Raw genomic sequence first — 20,128 nt, 5'->3', positions numbered from 1 at the left:
TAATAGATTTCGTTTTCAAACTAGACACATTGACACATTGTTCTGTCAGGAGGCTGTCACGCATATACTTTGTTTATTTTGATTCCTCCAATAGAAAAAAAAATCAGTTTGCTCAATGAAAATAGTATAAAATTGTTTTATAGACATGATAGTGTACAAAACTCCATCGACAGGTGCATTTCATTATCGGAAACAATTCCATGCAACACAAAAACCACAGAGCGAATGTATTTCTGATTGGTTTAAGCGGCTTCAAAATTCAATTGAAAAATGTGAATTTGAGCGATTTTCCGATTATATGCTGATTGATAAATTTGTAAGCGGTCTCAATGATAGTGATTTTGACAAGATCTCACAAGTTTCCACTTGGACGACGGAAGAATTGATTTTAGTTGTAATTGGAAATGCACACATTTTTAGAAACCTTTCGATGAATAGTGCGGAAAATAACGACGGCATAGAGATTGTGGATATTCAAATAAAAAATGAAGTAAGATAGGCAAAGCCATTCATATTTTTGGTATATTTTCTGGCTATTTTTTCATTACAGGAAAAAGATGTCGTAACAAATGAAACCGAATACGGATCCTGTCTTGAATTTCAGAATAAAGCGGAATGTGAATCAGATTATCATGAAGATCAATCTATCCAATTTGAGAATAATGAAGATGAATTATTTACCACAAAGAGAGAAAAAACAACAGAACCTAATAGCAAGAAGGAGAAAAGGGTATATTTTTTCATTGAAAATCTATATAAAAATGGACAGATTTGTTTTATTTTAAATATGCATTTAAAATTCAATTTCAGAGTCGCCGTGATAACATTGAACGCAATAAAAAGCATATAGAGATGCTAAAACGGACCGGTCGATACGAAGAGTACAAAAGGAAAAAAGCCGAATCGGCCAAAAATAGACGCATGAAAACAAAACAGAATGAACAGTACCTACCGCCAGAATTGCAATTGCATTTAATAAACGAGCGTCGACGAGCTACGCGAGAAAGAGTTAAACGTTGGCGAGATCGGAAATCACAAAAACCGACAGATAGAAATTACATTGCTTGCGATGAAAGAATTCAAACTGAAATTGTGATGATTGATGAAGCAATTGAAACCGAAGACCGGGGATATGACGAAGGTGATAGAACAAAAGTGTCAATCGATGAAAGTTCCCTTTTGATGTTAGTTCAAATATGGATCTTTATAGATTACACTAAATAATTAACAATTTTAATGTCTCACAGATCGATCGATGCGAAACGTTGCCTTCGAAAATATATGGAAACGAAAGCGGTAAAATCGAAACGAAAATATCAAAAACCGAATAAAGAGTTTGAATGTTATTTGTGTTTGCTGAAATGTAGACGATTGTATGAACTACGAGCACATATAAATGTATACCATCCAGTAGAAAAACGGGAAGTTTTCAATTGTCCACAGTGCACAAAAACCACCATCAGCCGAGAGGTGCTCAGTAGACATTTAAAAAAGGTAATTGAATCTTTTCGGTCGAATTTATTTTCTACTATCACGAGGTTTCTCTTAAATAGAGACGAGAACCTCTGGGTCAATATCAACTTAATTAACATTCCACAAAAAAAAAACTTTCAGTATCATGGCACCATCAAAATGCACAAATGTCCCTGTTGCGATGAGGAATTTTCAAAGCGTGGTCTCTTGCACGATCATTTACATATGCATCCTGATTATCGGCCGTTCATCTGTGAAACGTGTGGCAATGGATATAAAACAATCAACGAGCTCAATTCACACCACCGCAAACATTCCGGAATTAAAGAATTCCAATGTGGTGTATGCAACATGTTGCTGGTCTCACGATCATCTTATCGAAGTCATATGTTGACGCACACCGGTGAAAAACCGTATCCCTGTTCATTATGCCACAAAAAATTTCGTCAACTTTCAAGTTTGCGCAAACATCTGATCTCAATACATAATCAAGGTGAAAAACCGCACCTGTGTACTACATGCATGAAACGATTCTCATCCATATATCACTTGAGAATTCATAATAATGTGCATACTGGCGCTCGTCCATATAAATGCTTGAGGTGCGATAGTACATTTAGTCAGCCGTCTGCATTAAAAGCGCATACCGATCGAATCCATGAAAAGAAACAACAAATGTAGTCTTGTCATTTTCGAAATAAATAAAAATTTGACCAACTTAGAACACACAGTTACTTATTGAAAATTACTAGATGTTATTATATAAAGACAATGAAAACACAGTATAATAAGTCCTAGTTACAAAAAAACAACAGAGACGGGACTAGTCATTCTTACCTAATTCGGAACCAAGGAATCCAGTGGTGATAACCGTTTTTCTCGGTTGGCGCATGACTTCTTACAAAAAGTTTTTTGAAGTTTCCATTTTTCGCTATTCTGAAAGATCGTATGTCTGGTAATCGATTTGTATGAAAATTGGTATTTGGGGGTTTTTTTGATACGAGGCAACTGAATCAGACATTTATTTTACGATACGGTCAAATTAAGATACACTTCCCGTACAAAAATCCGAAAAAATCGCCAAAAATATGGATTTATGGAATGAAAATTATTGTTTTCCAAAAATATTGAGTAATTAAAATATAAATCGAAGTTAAATTCTTTGATATATTGGAAGAAAACACAAAAAAGTGTATCCAAATTTGATGATACAATAATTCCATACAACACAAGAACGATTTGAAACTAGCGCTCCTTACGCTGGTTAGATAGATAACTTTTCTCTCCCCTGTACATTTGTTAGAAACAACAATCTCCCAATTTTTAATTTGGTAGTTTTGTAACTATCAAAATAAATTGTATGATTCGATTCATTTTGAAATGACACTTAATCTACTCCATCCTACATCTGCTACCTCACATCACATATTATGACAGTTGACATTATGTGTGGTGTTTTGATAGATTTTTGTTGATGAAGAAACGTGAGTGTGTGTTGTGCGGTTGATATTGTTATTTATTCAACAATAAATTCAATATGCCTGAATATAAAACACCGTCCATTTCAGCCATTCTTCATCGAAAATCATTTCATGCAAATCAAAAACAACAATATGAAACGATAGAAGAATGGTTTCAACGAGTGTTTGAATCAGTAGGACGTTGTGATTATGGACAACTGTCCGATTTCATGCTAATCGATAAGTTTATAACGGGTTTGGATGCAGAAATATTCAATAATTTGGAATTGAATGCAATATTAACGGTTGACAAGCTGCTTCCAACTGTATTCGGGTTACTTCCAAATTTATATGAGGTTGACAGCGGTGAAGAAAAATTTATAATATCACATCAGGTTCATGAAAATCATTCAGCTGTTGAAGTAAGCGATTCAATTATATTATTTGGTGTTTTCTCAAGTGGTTAAAATGCTGTCAGATGAGCACATTTTTTTAGGAATATATGTACACACAGTAACCAATGATGCACTTTTATATTGTGTTCTGTTTTCACACATCTCTATCCGCATTTTAAGCATTTGGGTCATTTTTATTTCGAAGAAAGTCATAAAACGTAAAATTTAATGAAAAATCAATTTACTCACAGGGAGACGATACTTTTTCCAAAAACGATGGAAACGCACACACTGAATTTTATGACATCAATAACTGCGATCGAGCGGAATTGTCAAATATTGATGTGAAAATTGAGAATTTTGAGGAGCCAGATGAAATAAGCCATTTAGAAAATACAAATCAAGAATCATCTCCAGTTGACCTAATAGCCATCACTAAACCTAGCAGTGCTTATCGCGTACCAAAAACACAAATCAAAGGTTTTAAACGAGTAAAAAACCAGGGAATCGTTTGTCTTGACTGTGATAAGGTTTTCAAACATAAAAACTCATATAATTACCACAAGCGGACGTAACTAATATCATTGTTTTGATTTGATTATGAATTTGTGCTCCATTTCTAAGTTAAAATCATTTTTATCCATTTACAGGCACACCGGCAATAATTTATACAACTGTAATCAATGTCAAAAGGTCTATGTGAAAGAAGTTCAATTAAAAGCGCATTTGCAAACACATAAATATGACAATAAATCATTCGAATGCTATATTTGCTCAACAAAATACGAACGAATACATGGACTACGGATTCATTTTGTTTCGTCACACATCGAGAAAAAAGTTCGAAATCTTAAATGCCCAACGTGTGTTAAAGTGTTCTCGAACCAAAGAGATTTGGATTTACACATTAAAATTGTATGTTTTTTTTTTCATATTTTTAATCTATTGTGATAGACGCATATAGTAATTGATTTTATTCTAATAAAAATTAGCATCAAGGATTGGTAAAACAGCATAACTGTCAGCAATGTGAAAAAAAATTTGATAAAGCATCTCAACTTCGAGAGCATCAAGTGGTTCATTTGGAAACCACCGATTTTGTGTGTGAGATTTGCGGTCGTTTATTCAAGACGAAACAACTGATGAAGAAACATTTACAAAGGCATAACAATGCTTTACATATCAAATGTCCCGAATGTGATAGAGTTCTGGCATCGAAGCAAATACTGAAAATTCATATGCGGCAACACACGGGCGAAAGGTACCTACTTATCTTTATCAATCTTAATTAACTGACTTATATCTTTAATAACAATAACAATAATTATTTTTTTTTCGTCTTAATTTCATAAAGGCCTTACAGCTGCCATTTATGTGAAAAAACCTTTGTTACGCAGCCCAGTTTGGCCAAACATGTAAGAGCCACATGCACATGCACTATATATATCTTTCTCTATATATTTTGTGGGTATATTTTTTAAGGTAAGAGTTCATCGTCAGGAGAAGCCTTACGGTTGTAAAATTTGTAACAAACGATTTGCAACCACTTACCATTTGAAGCTACATCTCAATACCCACACGGGAGCGAAACCATTTGCCTGTAATCAATGCGATAAAGCCTATACACAATCGGGCACGCTTAAACAACATCAATCCAAGGCACATCCAGAAACACACCGATGACTAATTTTAACGCAATGAAATTCTATTATTGACAGTTGATGAGAGTGGTCTTTTCAAAGAGTGGCGACGCAAGTCAAGGAATTTCATAATAATTCAAGGAATTTCAATAATTAGTAACGAAATGCAAATGTAAAGAAAAAAACTATTGACTTAACATAGATTTTTTTGGAAATAAGTCTTTTTGACATAATTAATACACAGAAAACTAAAATTTGCGTCAATAGATGCAATATTTTTTTATTTTTATATTTTGAAGCACAAATCCATACATTAATATCCAAATATTCAATCTGTTTCAACTGAAACTATATATGTAGGTATTCAAAAGATTCTATAAAGTTATTCTACAGACAACAAACATATTTTTCTATATCTTAAGAGGTAATGAGGTATTAAGAGAGGTAGTTGGGTTGTTGAAATTCGTACCGAAATTATGCACAAACTGTCACACTACTAGTGCCAAGATAGAATTCAGTATAATCTATACTAAATTGCCGCTAACTAGTGAAAAGACTTTTGCTCAATTGCAAACAACTGACTATAACTCCACAGTTGTCTGTTGTCGGTTGTGGCGCTTGCTGCACTACTGTTTGGCATTTTATACAATTTCTTTTGGCACATGATTTCAGTGTGTTAAAATTTAATGCTATTAGACTACTTAAAATAACGTACGCATGGGTCTTATTAAAAAAACATCCAGTCATCTAAATCAATTCTGGCCATTTGATCGACAAGTATTTGATCTTGAATTGTCTGTTTCGTTCCTCGTCCCAATATGAAAGCTGCATGTGATTCTTTCCGTAAAAATCCATTATGCGCTTCAATTAAACTTTTGGCAACATTGACGGGATTTTCTTTAAATTTGCATTGACCAACATATTCAATTGTCGATTCGAGTTGACGATGCTCTGGTGGTACAAATCCATTTGGTTTGATTATGTCTTTTTCAAATGCATCATTTTGTTCGCTAGTCCTCGGTCGTGGTATCAAGCCTAGGAAGTGACAGTATGCATTTTGTTCTGTTTCATTTCTGAAATACATGGATCCAGAGAACACTGCTATTTGGGCCGAGTCATTTTCATCAATGTCAACGGTTTCGGTTCGAGCCGAAATGCGTAAATCATGATTATCTAACAAATCACTGTGAAGGTTACATAAACGGGGACGATACATGTATAACGTCGATTTGTGGCTTCTTCGAAAGTATGGCAAAAGATGATGGCATTCAAAAGAGCTTAATAAAACCAAACGATATGCGCCGTTGTCCATATCGATGCGAGCAATCCATGACACCGGCCGGAGAAATTCATCAAATTCAATTGATGAATCGTCTCTAAGCACTTTAATAAAGTCATTCGTAACTGATATGTGACTGGACCATGGTTCATCTTGTGCAAAATCTTGGTATAATTTGGTTTTAAGTAGACCTTTGTCCAGAGAAAATAGAATTTCTTCTGCGATTGAACTGGTCTCCGTATTTAAACCATTTAAAATTAATAATGTTAAATTTTCATTGAATATAGGTTTAATGGCATCTACAGCTGGTGGTCGTTCGATTTGTCGTTCGGTTTCCGGTTCGTATCTAAAAGATATTCACAAAACAATTAAATACAAAAAGGAAAATGGAAATGGAAAAATATCGATTTTTCTTTATGTTTCTTACTCAATTTCCTTTTCTTGCTCCTCGTCCAATACAAAAGCAAAGCGTTTTACATTCGAAGCATCTTCAGATATTTTCTTATTTACAGCCAAATACTTGTCTGCTATGTAGTCGTGAATATTTTCTCTACTTCCATACTTTGTTTGTAAATGGTTGAATTTGGAAGATACAATATCTGAAAGCGATTGTTCTTTTCTATCGCTATACATCGCACGAAGGGTGACAAATTCTTTTTCGTTACATCCATTGTATAGATCGAGCATATCACTTAAACTCTCATACAACATGTATGCAGCAATTTTCTTTGTATAATTATAAGCACCCGCAGACCAGTGTACAATGTTTTCCATTTCAAAATGCTTACTGTTGTGACAGATAAACGTGATTACATCTTCATTTCGAATGTGATCGTTTCGTGATAGATTGCATACTTCACGTATACGTAAATCGGCTTCGAACGAAGCCCAAAATTCAATCGAATGACCCTTTCCGAGTTGACGCATACGCATGCATGCTTGTACAGTTTTATCGCGAGTTATTTCGCCAGACAGAGTAACACATGCCTTTAAACCCAATGGAAATTTCAAATCTGTTCCTCGAGTATGTGTATCGTCCAAATAAATCAGGCATCGATCCAAATTCTCTCGATATACGGAACAGTCGAATTCAGCGACCACATTGTTGCGATCTATCGTTTGCAATACATCTTTTTCATCAAAATAAACTCCTGCATCATATGACTGATTCGTGGCATATTTTAACCATTCTTGGGCCACTTGTTTGTTATTCAGTTCCAACATCAGCGCACCTGAATTTGAAAAAATAAATTTTCAATGAATAAAACTTGCCATAGAAGCTTGTTTGACTTTGAGTACATACCTGAATCCAAAAGCACAGGAATTTTGGAGGCAACTAAATTTTTAAGTATCTCCCGCGCACTTACATTTGCTGGCAAATTTTTGTAACATTGATTTTCATGGCGCAGCAAAGTTTCACGAACATTTTCATTTGTATTCTCCAATTCTTCAAGATCGTTTTGGGCAACAGGCAACGGTAAAACATTCTTCGTATCGCTTGTACCAGAAAATCCTGTTGTGGGATGGACCATGAATTCATTGCACAAATCCCATGCGGTGCATATGAGTTTATTTTCAAATGTTTTTGCTTCGTGTGGATAAACGATTTTCGATAGCCAAAAATCGATGACATGCATGTTAAAACGAAAGAGCGGGAAAAGTACTTTATCACGCTGATGTGGATCGCTTAAGTTTACACCTGAATACGATCGAATTGACGGATCAATAAATTCGACTGGGATGTCTTTTGTCCATTTCGAATAAGTTTCAACAGTGTCTAGACTAGCACTCAAATTTTCAAACACTTGTTTTAATTGATCATCGCTCAGCCCTGTTTTATGATTATTTAGAAGAAAAAAAATTGTTATGAATTGTGATAGATAAAAGTTGCTTCATTTTTTAATACATTTTGAAGTTCAACCAACCTGAATAATAATAGCTTAATTGTGTCAAACCGATTGCAATGTCACTGTGACCAAATTCAGTATTTTCGGCCGCAACATCTTTTGCACGGAAAGGTATTGCCATTTTGCGTAGACCATTTTTATTGACACCATAATTTACACGCCAACGTTTCACGAGCATAAATCTCAATACGCCGAATTGCAACAAACCACAGAGGATAAGAATGGTATTTTGAACATCTTTCGAAAGATCTTTACAAATTACTTCGAACGGTGCATCGCATTGACTTAAGAAACGTTTGATCAAGTGTTTTGTTTCTGTGTTCACTTCGGGCCAAGTAATGTCCAATTTATCAGCAAAGAGGTCATCCAAAATGGCCTCTTTGAGCTCTTCAAAAACTGACTCTTTCAAAATGCGGCATGGATTGAAAATGTCGGAGCGATTACGAATAGTTTTTAAAGCTCCAAATACATGATTATTTCGTACATAATTTTCATCATACTCAATACTATCGGGTCCGTGCTTTTTATAGAGTCGAGCCATGTGGTAGGGTACACATTTTAAAACGGATTGAATTATAAGCCATCTTGGAACACCACCGTCTAAGGGTAATTGATTACCAACGGTGTAAACAAGTTGATATTTTGGTTTTAATATGGCATCCGATTCATCCAAAATGCCTCGTATATTTGAGTTCAACCAACTTTGTACCGATAAATACTTTTCGGCCAATCCATAATCATGGCTTTGAATCGATTCGTACATTTTTAATTGGAATGATAGTTGATACTCCGGGAGAGAAACGATAATTCCTGTAAAATAATGGAAATGCTTTTATTCGTATATCGATGTATGTTCAGATACATACCTTTAACTGCTTTGCATTCTTTATAAATGTCAAGTATTTCCGTCAGATGATCGTTAATCGGTAAATCACGCCTATATCATGTTGAGAAGAAAAAAATATTCCGATCGTATAAAATGTTGAAAAACAAACCAAATCGACAATTATTACCTGCACGGAAACGTATAAATTCTCCGATTTAACATTCCACCCAGATACTGACGTAGAGACTTTGCATTTGTAGAAAACAGCGATTTTAAAACTGTTATTTGACAAGCCTGTTGTCCATTAGCCAAGATCGATGCTATAATTGGTGTGATAACGGCGGTCTTACCTTCGCCCATATTTAATTGCATGATCGAGTGTTTTGTCGCCTCCTGTCGCAGCGGATCAATCATTCGTTTGGCGACTTCGCTTTGGATACGCCGTATCGTCAAATTCTGTTCAATTTCAAAGAGCAACCACTCCGGCCTTTCGGATGGTTTCCAGTTGATGTATGGTTTGTTTTCCATTTCTCTGTCAAATGCCGGTTTCGATTGTGGTCTATCTTTCAATCTTTCGATGCGTTGTTCCCGTTGTTCTTTTGCAATCGTTATGGCCAGTGCTCCAATCACCATTTTCAATCGATGGTCAATGTTATGCGACAAAATTTTTGGCAATACCAAACTTGGCACCAGTCTCGTATGCATTTTAGCATCAATGAAATGTTTCTCAATTTGATGCTTTGTAATGGACTCATAAATATTCCACCATTCTTGTGACGATTTATTTGACTCCATTTCTAAGTTCCATATCTTTTCTGCCTCGTTTATATTATCCGAGAAATTATTCGGAACTCTCCACATTTTCGATTCAAAATTAACCTCAAATCTTGGCCAATGCTTTTCTGAAACTACATTGTAGTCATGCAACCTTTCTATGTTAACGTTTGTCATCGACTGCGCCAGAAATTCAAGTTTGCCACTCACTTGTGCGATAAACTCATTCAATCTTAAATTATTATACCAGCTATTGAGCTTCAAATTAATTTTGGGAAATGCGCCAGAGAATATGTGGCTCACATCACTTGCACCGACACTGTGAAATCGATTACTTGGCCAACCTGCATCAATTATTTCAGTCATTCTGGTTACATCATCAGTTACGAAAATGCCATTTTTTCTAGCATATGTATGTAACATGAATGAAATAGTATTTTTATCATAGAGTTCATCATTTAGATTAAATTCCATTGTATCGGGTGCTTTTATTTCAGTGAATTCGTTTTTATTTGTGTGAATGGCTTGTAAAGCCAAGATTGCATCGATCGGTTGACCCATGTGAGCCAACAAACTGCAAATCAATACAAATTCTTCGTCGTTGAAAAAACCAATGCGAGCGCTCTCATACAGAGGAATCCACAGATCAACCATTTTTTCAAAACTACAATGATTCAAAATGTCAGCGATATTATTCAAAAGTTCGAGACATTTAGGATTGGAAACTTGATGGAAAAAATTAGACATATTCCATCTATGTGAAACCATATACTCTTTTTTGTGGTATAAACTAGAGATGATACGTGTATTTTCCGATTTGCATTTACGGCCCAATTTGGTTGGCAATGACATTTGAAATGTTGGCCGTGGAATAAAAATCTCCGAAACGCGCAAATTTGGCCAAAGTTCCATATGACGAAAATAATCACGTTTATTCAATTTCAAATGTGTATCAAAATTGGACTCAATTTTCTTTTCCACAAAATGCAATCGATGCAATCTTTGACTGTCTTCCAATAACTTTTTAGCAATGAAGAGATATGAGTCTTGTGCAGCGTGCAGTGGTATAAAGTAAGGCCATTCTATCATTTGCACACAATTGCCCAAAATGCGTTTTGGTGCTAGTCTCATGAAATCGAACAACAATTGAATCGATGCAGGATCATATGGTGTTGATGACCACACATAACCAGATTGTAAAATTTGCAGAGCACGCTCTGTGCCAGACAGACCAGTAAATGGCTCAGTTTCATTATGTGATGTAATTGCATGTAAATAGGATAGATACAACCACGCCGAATAGTTATTGTTGATTGCTGTTAATTGACGGCAAACGGTGTCGAAACGATACAAGTGAAATGGTGGATTTGATAGCATTTCGTTGGTATTGATGTGAACACACACATGATTTTCGGTTCGTTTAACTTGCAATTTTCCGTGAGGCATGAGAAGCAATTTATTAAATGGTAGTTGTGTGTCAACACTCTCTAAAATGAGTCCATTGTTTAGACCGAACAATGTTCCACAATTTTGCTGAAGTGACACTCTCATTCGGCTGAATTCATTTGAGAGAATGTCATAGCCGATGTTCTTATCAATTTTGAACTTTAAATTCATGCGATCTATTTCAATGATGACAACATCCGGATTTTCTAATGTAATGTTTATGAAATGCGGACACTCCAAACGTGACAAATGGCTAACAATTTGTACGTAACTTGGGCTTGTAATATCCAATAATTGTTTTTGTGTTTTTAAATGGATCAATGTGTTATCGTTTAGGTTTAAGCGATAATCAACGCCGTCTTCCGTGCTGAACAGTTTGTGAAGGAACGACACGGGTCGGAAATCAATAGTATTTTCCTCTTTATTCCACCAATGGCTATAATTTTGAATCAGTAAATATGGTATTTCGCTTTGTAAAATGCTCGGGTGCACAAGTTCCATTTCATGTCCATCATCACGAATTTCGGTAATGATGACCTCATTATAATTATAAAAAAATTTATAAATGCGTTCATTATATTTTTGAATGGTGGTAAAAGTTTGATTATCTTCAGGTTGCACGTCTAAAATAAATCGATCAAAAACACGGCGATATAGATAATAATCGCATATAATCATTGGGAGTCGAGATATTGACAATGAATTACACAGAAATGAACCAGTAATTATGTCAATTGTCACGAGTTTTTCATTAATTTTTATGCAACACAACTGCGGACTTGTAGGGTGAAAATAAAACGATTCAAATGTTCTTCGGTCAGCGTTTTTCCATTGTTTTTCAATGATACTGAGTAATTCATTTTCGTTAATCAGTTTTTTAATGGTTGATTCCATCTGAATGCCGATTCGTCGAACATAATGTAAAAATATTGACATATAACTTTCCAATAACGGTTGCTTTGACAAGCACTTCATTTCCTGTAATAACATATTATTATTTAATGTTATTATAAATTCCAACCAAATTCGAGCAGATGAAAATCCATTATGAGCATTTTTCTGTAAAGTTTTCTCGAAAAATTTGTGACTAGAATGAATGGAAAATGTTAATGCACCACAAATGGCAACCAAAGCTAATTTGTTCCGAAGTGAATACTCATTGGTCACGTTTGGATTTTTGAAACTAAAAAGCGTTTCTTGGATTTTCTCAATCCAATTCAATGCAAAGAAACGCAATTTATCCAATAGTGTAACGACTGCATCGGCAACTATTTCTTCGTCATTTATTTCCATCACTCGCGCAGATATAATAACTGTCATTAGCAATTTAAATGGATGAACCCAATTTTTCTTTTGTTGATCTATGAATTTGTCTAGAAGTTTTATCATGGACAATGCAAAATTTGTGTGTTTAAATTCTTCGTGTGCCTCACTAACCGAGCTTCCTTCATGCTCACCCTTTTCCCCATATTCCCATAGCGATTGAATAACGAGCGACTGTACCGAAGGCTCTTCGAAGGGCAACGCTTCAGTTGCAATTGAAGCGTAGAGTTTATGTAGTTGTAAACGATGTCCATCGGCACGAAGAAATCCAAAATGTTTGTATGCATCAAGTGAAAGACCATTTGGGCATTTGAATTGTGTTGCAAGCACCTCATTTTCAGTGTGCGATGTGGAATTGACCATCCATTGAAGCCCTTCGTAGACTGTTCCCGCTTCGACTTTTAATGCGCATACATCTTTAATGGCATTATCTGCCATTGGTTCATCCGGCATTGACAAGGCATAGGTGCAATCATGTCCATTTTTCAGAATAAATGTCTCATTTGAATTGTTTACGTGATAAGCTCTTTTGGTTTCAAAACTTGTACTAGCAAGGTAAATGTGAAAACTTTTCATTTCATAAAATCTAGAAATCTCTGCAAAGTCCGTCCATTTTGCTCTGATACTACTAACAGGTCCTCCAGGCTTTCCGCTACAATAGATGGCAAAATTGTATAGAGTGTCTCTCAAATTTATGATTTCGGGCGGTGGACATATTTCAAAAACCACACCATTTTGTTTGTACACTTTTCTTGGCATTGCTTTTACATACTGCATAACGCGAAATTGATTACATGCATTGGTTAAATTACAAAGCCGACAATCAGAAGATTTTTTCCTTCTGATGTTGATGGTGGTGTCATGGTGATTGTGAGACAGATCTTCCATTTTTAATCTTAAGTCAGCCACTTTTTGGCGTTCCGATTCCAACTTCTCTATAAGTATGTCTATATTTCTTTGTTGCTCTGCCAGGATTTTATTTCTCACAGTTTGCATACGAGCATCTTGGGCTGCATAATTTGAACTAAATGATTCTGCAGTAATTGTTTGTTCTTCAATCAAACTGGGACCGATGGCCGATTTGTTTCTCTTTGCGAAGTACTCTTCAAGCTCATCGGCAACTTTCATTTCAATATATTGTGGCAACAATAATGATTTGATAATATTCGGATTGATTCCAGAACGATGATTCAATAGTAATGGACATCTTTTGCAAGCAATAACATCAAACATTGCAATCAATTTCAATTGAACCAAAATCATTTTACTCGTTCCAAGTGGTTCGTTATAATATCTCTTTTTGGCTATTGTATCATATGAAAAGTAAATTTTTCGCATTTCATTTTGATAACGTGGATCATTGGGAATCTCATTTAATTTCATTTCACATAATATATAATTTTCAAAGTCAATCAATTGGATATCAATCTCTGTTTGATTAATAACATTGTTGAAATATTTTTGATATTCCGAATATTGGAGATCTTTGAAATTTAAACGAGTATATGTGCGTGGTGGATAACTCGATGCATTATTCAGTTTTTGAATGGATTTTCGTTGTTCTAAAAAACAACGTAGCTTTTTGACCGCTTGAATTGCATCTTTTTCAAAGTTCAAATCGGTTAATGGAGTCAAGTTTGTCTCATCATTTATTTGTATATCATTGATTTGAATGTCAATTTTTGTTCGAAGAAATTCGATTGTGGACTTTGTTTCATCGATTGCAATTACTTTCATTTCTTCCAAATCATCGATTAGATTTGTGCTCAAGTCGTCAATTAATTGCAATAGCTTTTCAATGCGACGACACATTTTTGCCATAATCTGTTGTATCAAACTGACATCAAATGTTGAATTCTCTTGGAATTTGAAAACATTACACATTCTAACAATGAATTGCAGCATTATGATTTTGTAAACAATTTTTCCAACTTTGGCACCCAACAGAATTGTCAGATTGTGTTGCAGGAATGATTTCATTGATAAATAGAAATGTGAGCGTTGAAATGCAACATCAATGTTCCTGCCTAGAATTTCACTTCGCAGCTTCTTTGTTATCGGAGGGAACTCATTGTGGCCTGCCGTTTGGGCATTTTCGTCACACAACGTTCCGACCAACCATTCGGTTACGAGATTCTTTTGCCTACCACTATAAGTATTTAAATAACATAGTTGATTTGCAAATTCGATTGATCGCAGCAATTTGGAAAATTTAACTTTGAATGCGTCGACAGGATAGTTTATCTGAGTGCAGAAAAAAATAAAAGTCACAATCAAAATTGATGTAAAAAGTCAAATTCATAGCATTGATGTTGTAGTGTGGGTAATTCGACGTTTCACACTGTGTGTCTAACGTCAGTGTAAATGGGCGAAATACACAACAAACATTTGTGATTACACTGTTCAATTTCTCTGAGTAAAGCGCATTCATTCTTTTTTAAACAATTTTATTGAATTTAAATAAAAATTAAAATATCTTACAGCAAAATATTGTAATTTTGACTAAAATTACAATAAAATACTGTATCACGTCTGATAGCTAAGTTTTGCTGTAACCCATACAGCAAAAATAGATTGTGTTTACGTGCGCTCATACGTTTTTACATCTTTTAAATCTAGTGACCATACGATTTTTCAACTGATTCGTTACTCTTTGTGCGTATCTTCGCACAGTCGAAAAATCGTATGGTCACTAGATGTAAAAGATGTAAAAACGTATGAGTGCACTGCACGTACCAGTCGGTTTTGCGTATAGCGTCGGCTGATATTTTCTTATTGTGTTTTCTTCTAAAATTACCTCAAAATCATTAAATGTTTCATTAATGTCCGACGGGTGGAAATTATACTGAAATGTAGCTACGATGACTGGTGTTGATTCATCTGGAATCTGGTCGGCCTCTATCGGTGGCATGTGTACTGTGAACATGCAATCTTGACCTTTTACATACATTGCAAATGTATCATTTGATTTTAATGCGTTAATATTATCGCAGACGGTTAGCGGAATTGATATGATATGATTGGAGTACATATTCCAAAACGTTTGAATAATACTCGCTGGTATATATTTTTCGTTGGCAGAAATTACTTCTGTCATCCGTGAGAGTAATTCAAATCCATGTTGATATGTACTGAAACGTCTCATTTGCGGAAGAAAACGAGGTAAGATTACATGGTTCAGCAATTCATATTCCATTCCGTAGTCAATTGCATTCCACGTGGGATTTTCCTCTTGAACGGATAAATTCGCCAACGATTGCTCAATTGAAGCAACAACATTCTCATTGTAATGCATCGTACTCTGGATTGAAAATAGAAAAGACAATTTGGAAATTTAATTGATTGTTTATGGTTGTACAAAATAATATATGGTAAAACAAATTTGTTGTGATACTTTTTTGAATCGAAACTCTGTTATGATTTGAGGTGCACTAAGTTATAGTATTTTTTTTGGAATAAAATCTGGTGTATTCTTGTGAAATAATTAAAAATAATGACCAAAAATCGAGTAAAGAAATTCGACATTTTCTCAAGTTAGCTATGGACATATTTACTGATGTCTTACCACACCCAGCACAAATATCCACGTGTTACAGAATCTGTATTAGTCACTAGTCACTCATATAACTAGAAATAATTTATCAAATTTCAATGCCATTTTCTGCCACAAAACATACTTAATCGAAAAAAATCGTATTTTCAACATTCATAAATTCTACATGTGTTTTAATATTTTGAATTTTAAATGAGCATCTATTTACCAAATTCGGATAATATCTCTGCCAAGTTTTTTGTTGTCACAATAAAAATTTCAGAATTTCTTTATACTTAGATTTTGTTTGATACTAACTTTTAATGCACCATTAAATATTTAAAAAATAAATAATATGGACAATATTGTGCGTTGTGTTTACTAGCAATGTATAACACATGTTTCAAAATGCAAAATGTCCACAAAGCAATATACACATACTAATGCAACAGGGCATTTCTGTTCATAAGATAAACGTACAAAGTACAAAGTACAAAGAATGCATTTGAATGTATTGATTTAGATAAATGCGCTTAAAGGTAAAAAAGTAAACCAAAATAAGTGCGAAAAAGATCACTGCTAATGTTTAATGGTTGAGCTCTTCTCTCGTACGTCCGCCCAATACTTGTGAGTAATATAAGGGTTCTTTTCATGTACATTTCTTTTTTAAATAAACATAAGCACAGTTGATGTGGTACTCTTCGCACACACTGGCTTCTTTATGTATGTACATGCGCAAGCGCAAGATATGTAATTTGGTAGTGCATCAGAGTACTACCTACAATGTATCTAGCCAAAAATAAATGATGAGTTCATGCGACATACCCCAATGCCTTTTTACATTAACCAATTGTGCGTAATTCCGAATATTATCGATTGTCACCATCGAATCTAGTATAAAAAAAACTGGCCCATTTCAAAAATCATCGAAATATTTTCCGATTAATTTTAAATTGAGAATTTCTTATCAAAAAGACTTTTATGTTCAAGCCATGTCTTTATGGGACATTAAAACTGAAATTGAATCTGACGTTCAAACTTAAAATCTATCCAAAAGTATTTGTTTCGTAATGAACGAAACCAAAATAGTAAATAATGTAAAATAAACAAAACCATAACCAACGTCAATGGATCCGAAGCAAATAAATAGCTTGACTACTAATCTTTCAATAAGCGAATAGAATTTTTTTGTTGATTTTTATCTCATAAGTAACATACATTAATCGATTAGAGAATAAAATGGAAATTTATGGAAAATTACCAAAGTAAATGCATCATAAAATGAAAAATGTTTCGTTAGTATCAAAATATACGCCATAAAAAGTCGTTTAATTTTGTCGTTATGGCAAATAACAGAGCAAAAAATTCGTGTGATAGTTCGAAGGTTGAAAGAAGTAATGCATGTTCACAAAGTGGATTGTGATCTTGCTAAAGTTTTTTGATATTTGTGGTTTTCACACCGAAGTATCCAGCTCTGCATCATGTCAAAAATCATCTCACATGACATTTATAATACACAGTGTTTGGGCATTTGCACTGCAATCGGCCATACCATATTTGATAAATCTTCTGTTGCAACTATTCAATGGCATACTGACATATTGGTTAATTATTGTTGAATCGTACACACAACGCAATGTTCAACGAAAATTTTGGCAAATTTACGAGCACATTAAACAAAATAATAAACATTGCAAACGACCAGTGCTACGATTTTATTCGATTAATTTCATACATTATTGCATCGTTGTGATCGGAATTCAAATATTTTTCCTTTCGTATTACTTGGAATATGTGGTAAATAGTTGGTATTTTCGACTTTCATACTTGGTCACACAGATGAACTATCACTATCGTGTTTTTTACTATATATTTTTTCTGGAGCTCATTAAATTCGAATTGAAAATGATCAAGAGTGAATTAAACCAACGTACCAAAAATCATTCGTCGATACGGAATAGCTGGTGTCATTCAGCTGTGAATAGCGTTAACGAAAACAATATCAAACGAATCAATGCATACTGTCAATTGGTCAACGAATTGAGCGGATGCATGAATTCAACATTTGGATTGTCAAATTTTGCAACAATTTTGTATTGCTTTCATATGCCACTGACCGATGCCAATTGGGCTTTGTGGGAATTGGATCAACGACCTTGGAATTATATTTTTGGTAAATAAAATGCATTGGTTGGAACAAAAATGGCGCCAAAATCATTATCATCAACGAAAATCGATTTTTCTTTTCAGTATTCTCCCTTTGGTTGGTATATTTGTCTTTGCTGATTCTTCTTCTTTTTAAGGGTGCCACCGATTGCAAAATTGCGGTTAATTGAAAATTGAATTAAATGGAAAACGAACTATTTGAAATTTTCGCATTAAGTATTCTCTTTTTAGGTTGAACAAATTGTATTTTATTTAAACGAAATTAACATCGACTTTGAAGATGAATCTGCATTGGTACAGGTAATCATTTTATTCCAATGTTGAAAGGATTTTTTGTCACGATATGCTCATAAATTGAAAAGAACGATAAAGAATCCAGATTTGCGAAATAGAAATTAAAATATTTCTTTTGAGAGAACTTCTATATAATTTTCATTTTTAACTCACAGATTGAAGCAGTAATGTTACATTTAACAAAAAATCCAATTGTTTTCCATTGTCGAGGACTTTTTACCATCAGCAACCGAACATTCTTGAAAGTAAACATTTTTTTCGTTTTTTTTTTTTTTATTTTTCAAATTATAGTGTTCATCTTTCAGATGATTGGTGGTATATCCGGCTATATTTAAGAAATTAATTTGGTATTAACGAATAAAATTCAAGCGATCTGCTGTAATTTCCAAGTGGAAAATATAAGAAAAAAGGAAACCGTTGTACAGGAATTTTTTCAACTAGATGGATTTCTTATATTTAAAATATAGCTTTTTTCACCTCAAAGTATTTTCGGAAGAAAGTGAGAATGAAAACGAATTTAATTTTCAAGGCCAATTTTTTCATTCACAATTTAATAATAAATTGAATGTTGTAGTCAAGCACATGTTTTCGCTTTTTATATGAATACATCGATTGATTATAATGTTTGTTTTTGGAATGACGACGTCATCCCATTTGATCAATTGAGAGTTATATTTCTTTCAAGTATTAAGCTATTTTTGTTCTGTTATTGACAAACAAATGCGAGTAAACATATACCAAATATATCACCATCATAAAAAACGCCATGATCTATGCAATTCAACGGTTCATTGAGCGTAACGGCGGCGTTGTGAATGTTATTTCCATTCCATAGCAACAAATTGTTTAATAAAATTGACACGGAAGCAATACACAAAAAAAAAAAAACAAATAATATGTATCAGCTCGATTCAACAATGCTCGCTCCCAAACTCAGTCTGCTTGTGTGCTCTATGTCACATATGAGACTATGATAGACCTTGCCATACAATCATGGCCATGGTCAAATTATTTTCAATGAAACACGGTCTTTTGATTGTAATGTGCGCTTTGAGAGCGTATACTTGATTTGAAGGCCTGTTCACATGACCCGCATTTGATGGTGAAGGTTGAAAACTGAAAGCGAAAGTTTGTGTTGATTTTTTTTGGGCCATAGCAATACTTCCAAAATACGGCCAAAAGTGAAATCGTGTTCCGATTCACTGATCTACTTTGTTGGTACCGAAACCGAAAAAAATCATATTGAAAGTGAAACTGTTGTCATACAAACGCAAACGGCGATGCTTTTGCTATTATTTTGAATGGTCGCATCACATAACAACGGCAGCCTTAGTATGAATGCACAATTCAAAAACATGAGAGAAATCGAAAGTGAAAGACAGACCGTGCACCTGACAATGATTTTTGTATAGAATCTAGTAACAGGCGTTCATAAGTTGATGCACAGTCGCATGCATACAGTTTGTACTGCGAACGAACGAACGAACGAATGAGCGTATGGGTGGATAGACAAACACAAAGCAACAAACAAAAATAAAAAAAACGCGTGTATTTCGAAATACAAAATGTATCAGTTGGTTTGGTTAGCTGGTTTGTCGATGGTTTTGTTGTTT

The 20,128-nt window shown here is 34.3% G+C and overlaps 3 protein-coding genes across 3 annotated transcripts; 2 read left to right on the top strand and 1 right to left on the bottom strand.

Annotated features, from left to right (window-relative positions):
- Positions 1-80: 80 nt before the first annotated feature.
- LOC116340634 (zinc finger protein 420-like) lies at positions 81-5,301 on the top strand. The gene is made up of 11 exons (XM_031767227.1): positions 81-490; positions 551-730; positions 811-1,184; positions 1,248-1,494; positions 1,615-2,150; positions 2,989-3,355; positions 3,580-3,899; positions 3,979-4,243; positions 4,321-4,589; positions 4,683-4,743; positions 4,811-5,301. Exons 1-11 carry the CDS (start codon positions 146-148, stop codon positions 5,009-5,011), a joined length of 3,165 nt encoding a protein of 1,054 aa, XP_031623087.1. The 5' UTR covers positions 81-145; the 3' UTR covers positions 5,012-5,301.
- Positions 5,218-16,429, bottom strand: LOC116341417. The gene is made up of 8 exons (XM_031768504.1): positions 16,285-16,429; positions 15,321-15,824; positions 9,168-14,767; positions 9,021-9,091; positions 8,173-8,964; positions 7,551-8,078; positions 6,675-7,479; positions 5,218-6,593 (listed from the first exon to the last, which is right to left on the bottom strand). The coding sequence occupies exons 2-8, from the start codon at positions 15,816-15,818 to the stop codon at positions 5,696-5,698; spliced, it is 9,192 nt and encodes a 3,063-aa protein (XP_031624364.1). The 5' UTR covers positions 15,819-15,824; positions 16,285-16,429; the 3' UTR covers positions 5,218-5,695.
- A 1,339-nt stretch (positions 16,430-17,768) lies between these two features.
- Positions 17,769-18,850, top strand: LOC116340633. Its single transcript, XM_031767226.1, has 5 exons — positions 17,769-18,228; positions 18,306-18,382; positions 18,453-18,521; positions 18,671-18,760; positions 18,821-18,850. Exons 1-5 carry the CDS (start codon positions 17,895-17,897, stop codon positions 18,848-18,850), a joined length of 600 nt encoding a protein of 199 aa, XP_031623086.1. The 5' UTR covers positions 17,769-17,894.
- Positions 18,851-20,128: the final 1,278 nt, after the last annotated feature.

Source organism: Contarinia nasturtii, unplaced genomic scaffold (assembly GCF_009176525.2).
Source record: "Contarinia nasturtii isolate CC-2019 unplaced genomic scaffold, AAFC_CNas_1.1 Cnas_scaffold_695, whole genome shotgun sequence".
Lineage (NCBI taxonomy): Eukaryota > Metazoa > Arthropoda > Insecta > Diptera > Cecidomyiidae > Contarinia > Contarinia nasturtii.
The sequence above is the reverse complement of the archived record's forward strand: the minus strand, read 5'-3'. Positions and strand labels throughout refer to the sequence as shown.

Bases quoted from the DNA above. Each gene is read 5' to 3' on its own strand.
- LOC116340633 (XM_031767226.1), top strand. From the start codon at position 17,895: ATGAACTATCACTATCGTGTTTTTTACTATATATTTTTTCTGGAGCTC. The intron at 18,229-18,305 runs GTAAATAAAATG...TTTTCTTTTCAG, and splicing joins ACCTTGGAATTATATTTTTG to TATTCTCCCTTTGGTTGGTA. The intron at 18,761-18,820 runs GTAAACATTTTT...TTCATCTTTCAG, and splicing joins GCAACCGAACATTCTTGAAA to ATGATTGGTGGTATATCCGG.
- LOC116340634 (XM_031767227.1), top strand. From the start codon at position 146: ATGATAGTGTACAAAACTCCATCGACAGGTGCATTTCATTATCGGAAA. The intron at 491-550 runs GTAAGATAGGCA...TTTTCATTACAG, and splicing joins ATATTCAAATAAAAAATGAA to GAAAAAGATGTCGTAACAAA. The intron at 1,185-1,247 runs GTTAGTTCAAAT...AATGTCTCACAG, and splicing joins GATGAAAGTTCCCTTTTGAT to ATCGATCGATGCGAAACGTT.
- LOC116341417 (XM_031768504.1), bottom strand. From the start codon at position 15,818: ATGCATTACAATGAGAATGTTGTTGCTTCAATTGAGCAATCGTTGGCG. The intron at 8,965-9,020 runs GTATGTATCTGA...ATTATTTTACAG, and splicing joins AGAATGCAAAGCAGTTAAAG to GAATTATCGTTTCTCTCCCG. The intron at 6,594-6,674 runs GTAAGAAACATA...AATATCTTTTAG, and splicing joins GAGCAAGAAAAGGAAATTGA to ATACGAACCGGAAACCGAAC.